This window comes from Fulmarus glacialis, unplaced genomic scaffold (assembly GCF_000690835.1).
Source record: "Fulmarus glacialis isolate BGI_N327 unplaced genomic scaffold, ASM69083v1 scaffold1351, whole genome shotgun sequence".
NCBI classification, from domain to species: Eukaryota; Metazoa; Chordata; class Aves; order Procellariiformes; family Procellariidae; genus Fulmarus; species Fulmarus glacialis.
This window is the reverse complement of record NW_009191949.1, coordinates 7040-22360: the sequence shown is the minus strand read 5'-3', so window position 1 is coordinate 22360 and position 15321 is coordinate 7040. Positions and strand designations below refer to the sequence as shown.

General features: G+C 38.3%; 1 protein-coding gene across 1 annotated transcript; it reads right to left on the bottom strand.

The window, feature by feature from the left end:
* Positions 1-939: 939 nt before the first annotated feature.
* On the bottom strand, positions 940-9883 carry TMEM167A (transmembrane protein 167A; the record flags this gene model as incomplete). The annotated part of the gene is made up of 3 exons (XM_009586856.1): positions 940-1010; positions 4407-4441; positions 9774-9883. Coding segments are annotated over 3 exons (216 nt in total), but the record flags the coding sequence as incomplete, so codon positions are not given.
* Between the last annotated feature and the right edge of the window lie 5438 nt (positions 9884-15321).

Here is a 15321-nt window from a genome sequence, read left to right as displayed (position 1 = left end):
AATCTAATCTTTATTAATAGTGGGTGTAATCTAATTTAGTTGTTTTCTTTAACTTTTAGAATATTGGGCCATGCTACTTACTTATCTGCAGACTCCTAAGAAGCTAACTGTTCACTTAGTTGATTTAGCATCCTTGTATTACATGCAACAATAGCAGCAGAGCCCTTAGAATCTTTCTGTCACAATATTGAAAAAAGTTGGGGAATGATTTACCTGAGACTTAGATCTCTAAAAATGAATGAATACATATGATATTTTACACAGAGTAGTCCAGGTTCTCAAATCCTGCATCTGTGCCTTCTCAGCAGCTAGTCAGACATCACTACAATTATGGTCCCTGCCTCTATTCATATCTTATCTTAACAATAAAAATATTGATAGATTATTTGAGGAATTACAAGTTTAGAAAACAAAAGCTGAATGTAACTTAGGCCAGAGATCATATTTTTAGTATGCGAGTATAGCTATCACAAAATGACAGGAATTGTTCAGACAGTAAGAACTGAAAATACTGTCGTAAATATATCCTAGAATCACAATGTTCTTTATTCTTGTAGGTATTATTGCTATTCCTAGATTTATCATTTTTAAGTTTCATTAAATAGATCTATCAAACAAAAAATTAAAAGCCTTTTCAACTGCATGGTGTAAAAAAGCTCCCCTGAAACTCAGATATACAACAGACACCCTTTCAAGAGTTACATCAGGAGTGTCAGTACTGACTTGACATTAGTAAGCACATGTCATCTGGAGTTAGTTACATGATGATCACTAATACTGTACATGATGGTATGTTTGCAGGAGGTGGGGGTGTCCACTAAGAGACAGACTATCAAACGTGCCAGGGGAGACCTGATGACACTTTCCCATCTTTTCCTGCCAGAAGTTCTTCCACGCTTTGCTGTTTGGTAGTAGGGTGCCGGGGACATTCTCCAGTTGCTACTGTACAAACAGAATGCTGAAGGCCATTACGACACAGCACACAGCCACGTAGGGGCTCTTGCGTTCACCTGAGGGGAGGGAAAAAACCGAAAACAAACAAAAATTCAGGCATGACTAAACAGATCTAGGCTGCTCCTAGCCTAACACGGTAATTATCCCATTGCACATGCAAATTAATATTCAACATTTCTAGCTGGAGAAATGCTGTTACAACTACAGTTGTGTATTGAGGAAGAATATGCATGGGAGTGGGAAAACTAAGATGTAGGGTAGGATATATTGCTACATAAGACAGAGTTGGACCTGTTTGCTCTAAGCAAAGGTCAATGCAAGGACTTCTATCTTTCTATAAACCATCTTTTCCGAGATGCAGTTTCCAGGAAAACAGCAAAAAAGAATATATCGCTGCTATCTCTTAGCACCAAAGAGAGTTAGGAGGCAGGCATCGGAAAGCTGATCAAGACACCCAATCTTTTACTGGCTCTGTTCCCAGTTCTGCCTAAGGGCTATCGCTGCTAAAAAGCTGTTCCGTGTCAGCTGAGGTGTACCTCGATGCTGTCTGACCATGACAGCTGCTATATGCAGCGTGCATCTTCTATGCATGGTATCATGTAGGAGCCAGCTAACTGCCTGGGGAGCTCACAGCGGCCCACACATGGCCAGATGCCTGTCTTTTTTCTTTGCTAGTGAGACATAACATTGTTAGCATGTGGAGAGGGTCTGGTCCACAGATTTTCAGGTTAGTGATAAACATGGTCAACAGATTACAGAAGTTGCACAGGCACCTCTATTTCTGATTCTTTCAAATTAGTGTTACAGTTTTCCAGGGCAGACCGTCGATGAAAGTTAAGTTTACTCCATTAAGAGACTTGTATTTGGTGGCAAAGACAATTCAGAAAGATCTACTCCCGCCTATTTGTCCAGAACAAAATTTTACAGAGGTCTCTTGTTCACCAAATAAACGATGGAAAAAAAAAGGAATCTTAGGTAGGGAACTGTAACACAATCAGGGGAATACTAGTAATGTTAATCAGACTGCTACCTATTTACATGGGCACTTCCTCCATTTAATTAGCCAGGCTTTCTTACTGTTCTACTTAAGCATTACTCTTTGTGAATCCACTAACTTCTCCCTGGAAAGCAGAGAGTTCCCTACGCTGGATGGTACTTCCAGCCTACAAAACTGTCAGGAACTGCTACACAGCAATGACTCTTTAAAGTGAGAGGATTCCTGTTTTTACGCATTCAGAAGCATAAAGACAGAGCTGGAGCTGTTTGCTTTAAACAAAGTTCAATTTCCTTTTGCTGTGCAAGGACTTTTATCCTACTACAAACCACCTTTTCTGAGACGCAGTTTTCAGAGAAACATTAAAGAAAAAAAACTGCCAAGGCTCCCAAGTCTAGTGTTAAGGTGTAATCCTCAGAAAAAAAAAGTCTCTCTTACCAGCAGGACCTGCAAATATAGGAGGAACAAACTTTCCATAGCAAAAGGAAAATAAAATACTTGTAGTGACACCTCCTATAAGCAGGAGTGCCTGCCACAGTGACATTACAAGATGTTGTCATGATCTGGCATATATTTAATTAAACTTCAAATAACTGAATGAATTAATGTCTGCAGTTTCACATCTGTTTAAAATAAATTTTTGAGGAAGTCCACCTCCTACAGTTTAGAGTATTACAATTTTCATATGGGTTATACTTTCCTGCTCTTAATTTTCTTAAAAGAGAAATCACCATGTGGCAGGATTAAACATCATTTTGCACAACTTTGTAAATATGTAACCACTTGCTGGTTATTAAAATCTTATGCACATGTGAAAAGGTTGTTTAAACATACTGGGCAAGTTAAACGTAAAGGAAGCCAGTAGGCATTTTCATTTTTAAAAGCCTACACTTTCTAGACACCTTTGTGATTAACACGACTGAAATGATAAGAATCATCTTCAAAGCCCACTTCCCATACTGAGGATATGGCAATGTTATGTAAGGAAACATAATGTACGTAAGGAAATGTACAGGAGGAGCGTTAAGATGCTACCTCCTTATCTGTTAGTCTAAAAAAAAGTCAAATTGGACCACTTCAGATGTTAAGTTGAAAAGAAATTAGTGTTTTACATGAAAAAGAGAAAAGGAAGCAGTTCAGTATGGGGCACAAGTGCATGCATTACCTTGGATGCAGCAAATGCAAACATGTTAACATTAGTATATGATGGGAAAGCAAGACTATACTCCAGATGAACTGCAGTTCTTAACTTTATCAAGTTGACAGGGACCTCATAAAACCTTGTGTACTCTTTCAAATAGTTTTTTAAACTGTTTGCTGTGCATAGCTAATAGAAAAAATATGCTTGCACCTAATTAACTAAAAAGAAGATGGTAAGGTGAGGTGCTCTTTCGACCTTGAACAAACTTCAATGCAGCTGAGTTTTTACATTTGTTTTTGCTGGTATAGCTCAAAATTCATTTCTGACAGCTGCCACTTCGCCAGTATCTTTCAATTACAATACTAAAATTCGTTCTGCTATGTCTATTATCTAAATAGGACAATATCTGCAATCATTTTAACAACAGGTCTTCACAAAAACCTGTTTCTTGCGTCAATGCTTCTTGACATACTGAGAAATATATGTCATGTCCCTTTCAAAGCTTGAGAATGCAGAAAAGGGAACCATATCTTTTTCCGTTAGGTTCAATGACAAGTAAGAAGATCTAGAATTACAAGTTCAATGTCTCTGCTCTGCATTAATAATGCAATTTGAAGAACACTGTTTTGATGATGGATTTGTAAGTTTTTAAAAACCTTGGATATACCTTAATGCTAAGACTGAACTTCTGTTGCATATCCCCATTTCCTTCTCAAAATAAATTCAGACTAAGGATTAAAATAAATGTAAATATCAATGTTATGGGAAAATGTCTAAAATCAGATAGAGCTGATCAGCCTCCATATAGATGCCACTTGACACCAACAGCTTTGCGTAATTCAAAAGTGCACAGAAGCTAACTAAAGAAAGGAGAGAAAAAAGATATTTATGATCAAACAGAACCTTCCTGCATTATGAATTCCATGTTATTTTATTACTATAAGGTAAATATATGGCTTTTGTCCGTAGTCCATTAGAATTTCAAATAGACAGCAGTTTATACGGAATTATTGATTTCTTTGTATGTTAATAAGAAGTATGCCCTTGGTTATTTCAGGTAGTAAAAAGTGCAAAAGGTTTTTGCAAATATAACACCACATGTATGAACTGACAGAAAATACAGTCTCCCATGACGCTAAGTAAGATAGTCATACCCCGTCCCCCCACCTTCACTATATGTCGTGGAGATAAAACCTACATTTTTAAAGATGATATACGAGTATGTGTTTCATCACTACATGGAACCATTATCCTAATAAATAATGCATACTCTAGAAAAAGCATTGGTCTTAAAAGATTTCAAAGGAAAAAAATTACCAATCCTGGCGCATTTCCAGAATATTCCCAATAGTCTGTAAAGATAAAATAAATTCATTAGGCTCTTGGTTTAATAAAATAATTTAAGTAAACTGATTTTATTCCTTCTATGCTAAAGCAATCCAAATAAACCGTAGTTTGTCAACTTGATATTATTCTCGACATCAGAAAACTTCAGATACTACCTGTACAGAGGTGTACAGGCTATGAACTAAACAAGTGGTAAAGCTCTTTCTGAGTCTAGCAAGGTTTTTTGCAAGTAAGAAAAATAAAGATGCATCTACTGAGTCTGTGTTCCAAACCTAAAGATTCCATCAGAATTCTACATTCTACATTAAAGTACCTCAGACAGAAAATTATGTGAAGAAAAAACACAGAACTAGAAAAATACTGCAGTAGGAAATACCAACAGGCCTCCATGGCATTGTATATGGGAAACCTTTTATGTTAAGATTTTGAAGTAAGTTTTCCTGCAGGTATGAGAGATGATAAGCCTGAGTACTTTAATGCTTTGTAGTCTCTCTTTTGTATTTTCCTTAGTGACAGTAGATAAAAATGCCTTTTCTAGCACAGCACACTCATAGGTGTAATCAATACTTGCATTGAAATAAATACCAAAACAATTCTTCAGGTTTGTTTTTATCCTTTTACCAAGGTTTACCTTTCTCATGTCTCTCTAATGCTGCTTGCCCAGGACGTTCATTCTCTCAAGCGAAACAGAAAAAGGAGAAAAGCATGGGCGCCACAAATTTATAATTTCTCTGTGTAACTAAAATAATCTCATACCGATTGCTCAAGAGAAACAAGAGCAGGGACTGCTTTAGAATCTGAGGAGGAAGAGGGGAAGAAAGCATCCTGAACTAGAAGCTAGCTTTCAGCCTTTCAAATGGTCAAAACTGTGTTGAAAGCTTGTCAACAGGAAAGTTTCCTTCATAGTATGACTGGTTGCAATGCAGTAAAGACATCTGGATTCAACTATATTGTCTATTTACAGATTTATGGACTTAAAAAAAACTTAATTATTTTTTCTCCTTCTCCTGATATGTTTATCAGCAGTAACTTCAGCCTACATTATTTGTGGGGTTTTATCTATTACCTGCTGTGACGGCAGTTCTCCAAGTGTTTTCCCACAGTGCTCTGAACCCATACCCGCAATGGTTTGATTATCTTTTTTTCCCCCTATTTTTTTCCTCCTTGAATGCACACAGGTAGTTTTGGGTCACTTGCTCCTGCATACTTCAGCAGTCAACATATCCTGCACTTTTTAAAAAAGAATTTCTGCTACTTCATATTTTTTGGCCTCTTTTATGGTCTTAGTTTACTTCAGCATCAATCCCTCTTTCATTTTAGCAGCCCTCCCTTTATTTCTGAAACAGAGGTCTGGTGTCGGGAGGTGAGAACCAAGTGTTCCAAGAGGCAGCAAGTGAATGAGGTTTTCAAATTCAAAGTGAAATGCTTTTTGACCGATGTACCTCTTGCTGACCAATTTATCGTGAAGAGCATTCCAGCATTTTCACTTTTAGAAAACAGGTTTTTTCATTTGTGCTTTAGATCGTTTTACCTCAAGCCAAAAGTATTTCTGTATAGCCAAAGATCATTTTTTCTGCTTTTATAAAGCTCCACAAGCAGAAGTAATAATCCCTGCATGTAGACCATCACAGCTTTCCAGGCTAAGAGGTCACACAGTAAAATAACCTGAAAACATCTATGCACTTTTTAAAGATGCATGCGGGTAAAAAGACATCACAGACTGCATGCTGCAAAACCAACACAAAAACTTCCACAGCCCAGCATCTCATGTTGCCACCTCTCAAAAATGTGCCCAGGAACTCAAAGAAATAAAACATTACTGTCCTTTTCATATGCATATTTGAAGAATCTTACTTGGGAAAAATAATATTAACTCCTTCAGGCAGTCTATAAATCTGTTGAATTTGCCTCACAATCTCAGCAAGGGCATTTCTTTGCCTTCTCAGGGTTTTTTCAACCATGTGTAACAATGTAAAGTTATAATTGAAGTATTGTACATCGTTCCTAGCCCTAGAAAACCCACTTCTTGGTGAAAATATGAATTTTCCTTTCTGATGTGGGAGGTACAAAACAGTGAGAATACGGGTTTCATCAGCTACCCTTACTGCAGTTAACAATTTATGAACTTAAAGTCACCACTGACATGAGGACTGACAAGCCTTCCAACAGATGACAACAGTACCTTTTTAAAAGGCTTGTGCTACTATTGGAACAGCTCAGTACATCTGTTTGTCCACATAGTTTGCTGCTGAGCAAAAGCAAGTTGAAATCGGGACCTTCCAAACAGCTATAATCACAGCCTCTGGATGAATTGGGGAGCTCACATCGGAAGAAAAACCTGTGTAGGCCTTCTGCTCTCCTGAATTTTTCCATTACTGTTCATCTCAGGTGCACAACATGCACCTCTTCAAGTCAAAACCTGTTTGACTATTACAGAAACGATGCTGCCTTGAATGAAACTGCTCCAAAATAATTCCTCCTGAAGCAACTACTCAAAGTAATTGCCCTGTTCCTTATTCTCCCTTTCAGGTTCATCTTCATCCTTGTTTTGATGCAGGTGAAACGTGTCAGTCTGGCTTGCATACCTGCTGTTTTCTGGCAAGTCAAATGTGCACGAGCTGCTGCATATTCCTGGCTTTCAGTGTTAATGTTAAAAGCACTGATCATGAAAGTGGTGTTAGTTATCTGGAGAACAAAAAACGCAAAGAAATGGAACCCAGTAAGACGAGGAAAGGTTAGTGGGGCTTTAGACTTTGGCTGCTAGATTGGGAATGCTGCAAAATGCAGCTGCCATGTGCTTACCAGGACAACCGCACTGCCACTGCAGGAGGGAGCATGCGAGATATCCCACTGAAATGCTTATGGCAAGTCAAAGGAAACCTCCACTGCATATAAGCTAACACATCTTTCTGGTTAACAGGGAGGAGAGGATTTTGTTGTGGTACTCATTCTCTTCTAGTTAGCATGAAACAGTAAATCTCCCCTTGCTTTCCCAACCTTAAATGCTATTGCTCAGGACAAAGCACATGGAAACACTCAAGACGCATCAGGGAAAATGAAGGTTTAAAATTCTGTTTGGCTTGGTAGGAAAAGACACATTTTGGCAGAAGTCAAGGGGATGAAATACAGTGTTGTGAGGATGGGTGACATCACTTTGCAACACAGTTTCTCAACCAACAGAAACATGTTTCTTTACTTACTATCAACAAATTTAAATCTTCACGAAAGTTGCCACTCACTTAGTCAGAAATATAGTGAGTAACTATCAACATTTCTCCTGCCACTTGTAATATTTTATTGCTACTTTTTTATGCTATTAATTTGGAGCAGGAACAATAAGGTAAGATCATCTCTGTGGTAAAATGAAATATCACTAGAATTTATTTTATCCAGTATGTCTAGACATTTCCATTTGAGCATGGAATATGTTAGTGAAGAGGGACAGGGGTTTAACAGCATATGAGCTCCATGTAAACATCTACCATTCAGGAAACAAATTTCATTGCTTCCAGGCCAACGTTTCACTCTCCAGTACAAAGTCGTCTACATACGTATATATAAAACAAAAATAAAATAGTACGTCCAACATCTATATAAATACAAACCTACAGATCAAACGCCCAACTCCTCCACTGTGTCAGCACTCTTTGAAAACATTTTATGAAGAGAGTTCTATTGTACTCGAGACAGAGTTGCCTCAAGAATAAACAGAGGAGCTCCAGATTAAAGGAAATACTCCTTGCCAAGAACAGCACTAAAATTTTAATCAGTAAAATAAATATTCTTACTTCTCACTGTGTATACCTCATTGACTATTGTGTTATCTGCCACTAGCAGACACCCAAATTCCCCTCGTTCCCCCCGCCCAGTCCTTCATGAAATCATCCTTTCTTTCCATCTTTTATCAAAAGAAATCTCTCATGTCACTGGCAACCTCATGGCCTCATATGAAAGGACAGAAGCATTTTCGTGTTGGAACTCCAAATCGAAAAAAGGCTAGCACACTCTGGGTATCTTACACTGTTGAAAGAAAACTGGTGTGATAAAATAATAATTCCAGAGGTTAATTACAACAAAGGTTTTCAGAAGACAAACACTCAAGATTCTTGGTGACAAAAGTCTACCCAAAACTTGGCACTTTTTCTGAAAATTAAATGCAGAAGTGACAGAAGATACTTAGAGAAAAAATATTTTCTTTAACAACAAATGATCTAAAAAAAAGCGGACAAGTCAAACACCAGCACCCAAAAGCCTGTCTGTTTTTTCCAGCTAGAACATTACCAGTTACAATTACCTCCTACTTCTATAAATATTATCTCCTTTGTATTAACCTTAGGTTACAGTATTACTGAAATACTACGGATGGCCTCAGTGGTTTCTAGGTCAAAACTGCCCAATCATTACTTTAAAACCACAGCATTTAAATCTCAATTTTGCATGCTGCTTATTGCACCCAACATCCAGCCACATTCTTCATAGCACAAAGAAAACTGGTAAGCCAAAAGGTGAATGGGTATTAACAGCGCAAGTGAGGCACTGATTTAGCTCCGTGGCTGTCCCTATTTCCCACCACCCCAAAAACTGTGCTGCTGAGCAGGGCGAGAAGAACTGTTTTGCAGCAGTATTGGCCCCGCAACATTAAGCACATTCCAGGAGAATGGGGAACACAAAGTAGAAAAACACTGGTCACCTAGGAACATGTGCTTTAGGAATAAAAGTAAGAGATGAAGTTAGAGTGACTATAGGACAAAAAAAAAAGGTTAGGTTTTGTAGAAGCTTTCAAAAACTCTTCTACAAATTCCTTCATCTTAGAGAATAGAAAACAATGATTTAAAGAGACCATATATAAGATAGTTTCGCTTATTTTAAAAAATATTTTTTTTTTTGTTACAGATTATTGCTAAAGCTGTACCTCCAAAACGCCTATCTTGAAAACAAACAAAAAGCCAGCTTCTGCTGTTGTTTTGTTACCCATCCTAAGAATCAAAAAGAAATCATTACAGCAATAGCTGCATGTACGAAAATGTTTTCTTTCTGTTGCTCATTTCTGTATCTTTAATAAGCACCTAACGAGAGAGTTGCAAATCTAGAAAACAACTAATAAAGCAGTATTAGCTGGCTTTGTTAGTTAATAAATTCGTACTAAAAAATTGCAACTAAGTGCTTGCAAATACCTTATTGCCTTCTATTGTAAGGTATAAAATGAAGATTTTTGTCTTTAAAGAAGAGAGAAAAATAGGATTTGTATTATCACACATCATTAGAAGATACTAAGAGTAAAATGTTGCAGTTAAAATCAAACAGCTTGTGTATTTTTAAAATGATCAGACTACATACCCAGTTTTATTTTTGTCCAGTAAGCTGGGAGCCAAGGATCTGATATAGGCACAGGTACATATGAGCAGCAAGATTACAGTCAGTAGACTCTGGAAGTTGAAGATGGCAGACTATGGAAGAAAATCAGAAAAGAAAAATTACAACTTTGCAGTACAAAACTTCCCTCACTGCGTAAGATGGAGAAAATAAGTGATCTCCTAGACAATACCCATTAAAAACAAAAATGTTACCTACAGTGCCAATGAGCCAAAATTCTTTTAACAGCCTGTTGCATACAATGGTGGAAGAACAGAGTTTTTCCTTCTCAATCCATCCCAGGAAGGGTAAAGAAATAGCAGGAAAAATGGTAACCTTACAGTTTTGCTCCCAGGCACCTGTTCCAAAGCCAGTTTGTGGAAGCCCATTAGCAGCAGGCTAAGAGTTACAGAAAACAGATGTTCCCTCTCGGCCAAGAATAAGTGTAACTGCGGTTTGCATCAATAGAATATGGTGGTGGTGGTGAAGGTGGAGGTGAAGAGTATTTGACAACTAAACCAGTGGCAGCCAAGACAGAGAATAACAAGAAATATGTAGGAGGATTTTTTTACTGCTTTATGAAGACTACACCCAAAATTCAAGAGATTTGTAGAAACATATGCAATATATATTAAACCCACCTGAACTATGAAAAGATAGCTGATTATTTTATTTTCAAATCATCTTTTGGTTTTAAATTTAAAAATAGCTATACTATAAACACATTTTTTAGAAGTGCTAATTATATGGAAAATGCTGGACAAATGAAGGAATTGCCTTAGGATGGAGAAGTAAAAATCTATAGTTTGATAATCAAACTAATGTGCTTACTGGCAATAAGAAGAAACAATTCTTGAGAAACTGCTACAATATCTGGCTGTTTGCTAAAGTTTAAAATATCAGTAAAATGCAGTAAGTGCATCTCACAAGCATTTTTTTTAACTAAAGTCTGAAGCTTGTGTGGCCAACATGTTCTGTAATCATGAACTTATAAGCAACTATCCTTGCTTACGTGACGCAATCTTTTCCAGAAGCATAAACATCATGGGGGAAGAAAAGGTACTCGTGTAAGGACTGCTGTACCTCCATAACCAAGTACAAAATCTGAAAGAAAGATGGCTGATGCTGATTTCCAGCAAGTGCCACATCACCGTTCCCATAAGTAATGCACTAGCAACATTTTTTTTTTTCCAATAGGTTCACTGGTATTTTTAGTAGAAATATTTGCCTACTAGTCCTTGTGATTTGTAGCTTCTAACAATTAGTCCCAAATCTGAGACTTAGATTCTTCTAACAATGTGAAAATAATCCAGCTGCATAAAGCTGCAGTTTTATTGTTTGGGTTTTTTTTTAACTTAGCATGTCTCAACTGACATTGTGGTCAACTTAACAGCACCAGGTAGTATACTAGGCAACTGCCTACTTCAAACAGCCTTATTTTCTCTTTGCTCAGCTACCCTCATTTGCAAATCCTATTTAGTCTGAACTCCCCCCAAAATGGCAAAGCAAATACAATAAATTCACTCTTCGTTCTGGAGCTCTGACGAATTTTTGCCTAAATACGTAATGCCTAAATACCTAAATGCCTAAATTTTTTTGTCCTGCTCAACCCAGAAGGCTGAGCAGTAGTATTTAATTAAGTGTAAATACTTAGCACTTATGAAGGGGTATTACTTTGCAGTTTCCTTTTTCAAGCAGAACTCGATGGGATTTAAGAGCACAACAGAGCTCCCATTTCCATAGCCTGAGGCACATCTCTGTTCATCTATGTGCACTTTCTTCCTGTGTCACAAAATTCTAATGTTTTGAAGCTCCGATAATCAAATTTCTCTAAATAGTTAAGGAGAATTATAAAAGAAAATCACAATAGTTAAGGAGAATTATAAAAGAAAATCACAGTATTTCAGTTCAGTATTGCACTAACAGCAAATTAAGAGGCAAAACTCAGAAGCTCGAGTAGAAGCAAAGCCATTGGAACACCCACGACCCTTCTGATACTAAGACCTCCAGATCTAAGACCTCATAACAAAAAAACCCCCAAACAAACCTTAGCTTATGTAGAAGTCTCCATGAATCATATGAAGCAATACCGGAACATGCATACAACTGCAGCCTGAATACATGTATTAGACAGGGCCAGATACACAAACTAATTTAAATGTCTAAGTTAATGGGGTCCAACAGGCAACCCTTGGGTGGGGAGCTACCTGTCAAGAAGGAACAGAATAGAGAGGCTCAACTCTGCCTCCACAGCCTGTATGAGAGATTTCCCGTGCATGTCCTCAAAGGTGTGCTACCCTCCCCACTACTTCTGCCCGAAGCAGGAGCCCTTGCATCAGCCATCCTTCTGCAAGAGCAAAATTCCCAAGCCAGTTCCCCCATTCCTCATGCCCTTTCTATGACAATAGCCTGAGAGACAAAAAAGGGACAGGGTGAAAATGTGATTATTAGGATGCAGAGAGAAGGTAGGTAGTGGAGAAAGGTAAAGGGTAAATGGCAACTACACGCAGCAGCTGACAAGCAGGAAGGTTTCCATGATGAGTGAGAACATGGAGAGGGGACATTACACGAGTGGAGCGGTGATCCAACACCCAAAGCCAGCCCTCAGGTCCTGAAGGTGAGGCTACCTGCTTTTCTCCCAAGCCACAGCATTTGCTAAATCATGTTTAGTTTAGTACTTTAGCTTAGCTAACCGAGTCATCATTTCTGTTCTACCGTGTCGTAAATAATGGATAGATTATTCACAAAGGACAAAACACTGCCCATCATCACCAGTAGACTCTTGCCTTTGTACTAGGCACAAGCTTTTGCCAACTTCAGAAGCCAGGGAACTCTCAATTCCCCCGCAGAGACAACTCTTTTGACCTACGAGAGGCAGTGCCTCCTGGCTCCTGCGGGTCTAGGAACGCGACGGGGCCGGATCCAGGAGTGGCTGCCTCTCAGCAAAGCCAGATACTCCCTATCAACTGATTAATTCGATCAGTCCTCCGGGAGAGACAGCTGCTCTCAACATCTCACAGCGCAGTGCCTGCCAGAGCTCAGTTCCCATGAATTCCTGCAAGCTTTCTCCTGCAGCTGCTTCCCAAGGAGGTTGGCGGTATTGAGTACTTCAACATACGAAAATGGCAGAAGGGCACACTTGCTTCCTCTTAAGCAGGGACTGTAAATGTATACTCATGAAATGTGTTATTAGTCAATCAATAGGGGCAGCATATAATTGTTCTTTGTTGTGCTCTTCATGCATTTCTCCAGATATGCAGCGTAGGGCATCGCTGCAATTACAGACGTCATTCCACTGAAATGTGCTCTGAATTACACATTTATCTATATAGTAACTTTAAAAGGACAGACATGCGTATTATAAAATTCGTTTACAATTTTAAACTGGAAATGAAAATTTATTTCTGAAGTAGATGGCTTCACATTTCACATCTGAAGTAATTCTTATGGCCCAGATGAATTTACAGAAAGGGCGATTTACATCCAGCTGCTTGAACTGATGTAATTAAAAGCTGCTGTAAGAGCCATACATTACTTGGAATCCCTTTAAAAAATACTGCGTTCACATACCAAGCTATTTGGAAAATGTCGTAATGTAGGAGGGTTGCAGCTCATTTGGTTAAACTGGGTTCCTCTGATCCAAAACTAATTAATTGGAATTTTTCAAATGTGTTGACTGGCTTAATGTAGATCCTGTGAGCCTCATTCCCATTACAAAGAAATTTCATCACATGGAGAAACTGATGCTTTTAGACTGTGTCCACATGCTGGTGAAAAGACAACTAACTTCCCAAGACTCAGATTGCAAATGTAGAAAAGAATCAGCACTGGTATTTTATTCTTGTTTTAGACATTGCAAGCTGTGGCATTAATTATATATGCTGAAATTTTCTACATCTGCATTTGGCACATTTCTGACATGGTGGAAACAACTTAGTAGTTACATTCTGTGTTACTTAAGTAATTACACTTCTTTCCCACCTCCCTCTCCTGTGTGCCGTCTCCAGGTAGTTGTGGAGCACTATCACATCACCTGCAGCACTAATGAGGTATTGTATTCACCAGAACTTGCAAGAGCAAGTTTATTCATAAGTCTTTAGAAATTTAAGACCATGGATTTTAGCTTTGAGAGCTACATGCCCAAAGGCTCTTTTAAATCCTTCCCAAAATTAGACCTTAAAAAATGCCTCAACATTATTTCCCTGATCATATCCTATCTTAGTAAAAATAATTCCATATAATACACCATAAAAATAAAGAATGAATACTCCTGAAAGTTTTTTTGTGTTCAGATTAGCAGTGGTGGCATGTATTAGAAATACGCATGCAAACATACGGTAGTTAGAAGACGAACATTACAGCTAGAGACATTTGAATGTATTCCCATCTGACTCCGCATCTGAACAGCGTAGCTGCCAGCAGAGAGGATACTGGAGCAAAACAGGGAGTTATAAGGAAAGAAATGGTCTCCAGATGCCTCTGGAAGACACCATCGGTGAGTCTGCTACAACACAGGAGCAGGAGATAGTGTGATAGCTCCTTTTTTCTGGCGTGAGAAGAGACGGAAGGAGGAGCTTGTGGATGGAGTAAAATCTCTGGAATACTGGTAATAGAAGTTTAACATACTAAAGTATAAACTAAAGTTTAATATACTTTAGTAAGTGTTGATTTAGAGTGAAAGATTTCCCATGTGGTTGAGAAAGGGAATCCTGATGGGCCATAACATTTGCACAGCCCCTGTCAACCTGATTATAGACAATGTTGTCAATCCTGCAATTTAGTCAGCATTAAATTTACTACACTTGGGGAGAAGGAAAAAAAAAAAGGCAGCTCAGAGTTCTGGTTATCAACAACTCTTGCACTTTATAACAGTATTTAATTCAACGTGCTGAAAGAAAGGGCACACTCAGATGATTGCCTAAATTTTTTGTGATCACTGGTCAATGCGTATTCAGCCTCAGCAGGCATAGCCGTAATAGATGCACTGATCCTAAACTTTTTTCTACAGTGAAAATAACAGCCATAGCCAGGACCTACCTCTGTACTTTTTATACGCTCCGTCACTCCTACATTCTCTGATTCAGATACTGTTTTGTTCCATGTCTTTACAGACAGCACCACAGAATTATGAACCACTTAATGATGTAACCCTTGGGTAGCACTGTAATAAATATTATCATAAGTTTTGATGCAACCATACGTGTCATGAAAGGTCCCGCTGAATTTCCCCTTGCCTCTTATACTTTCATTTAAAATAAACCACCTCCAGAACCATGATATGCTCTAGAGGAAAAAAAACCTTGCAGGAGGAGAACATAAACCCCATACTGTTGTCCCCCTGGGTTGGTAGAAAGCCTAAAACAAAAGCTCTCCTAGTTTATCTCAACAGACTTATCACTGAAACCAAAGCTTAATCTTCCCTAGACTTTCAGTATTTACAAAATGATTACTCTATCTCTGATTGCAGTGTGACCATGATTTCATCTGTGCGTGCTATAAAAAGAGAGGCCATCGTAGTGCCAGCAAGTTGTTA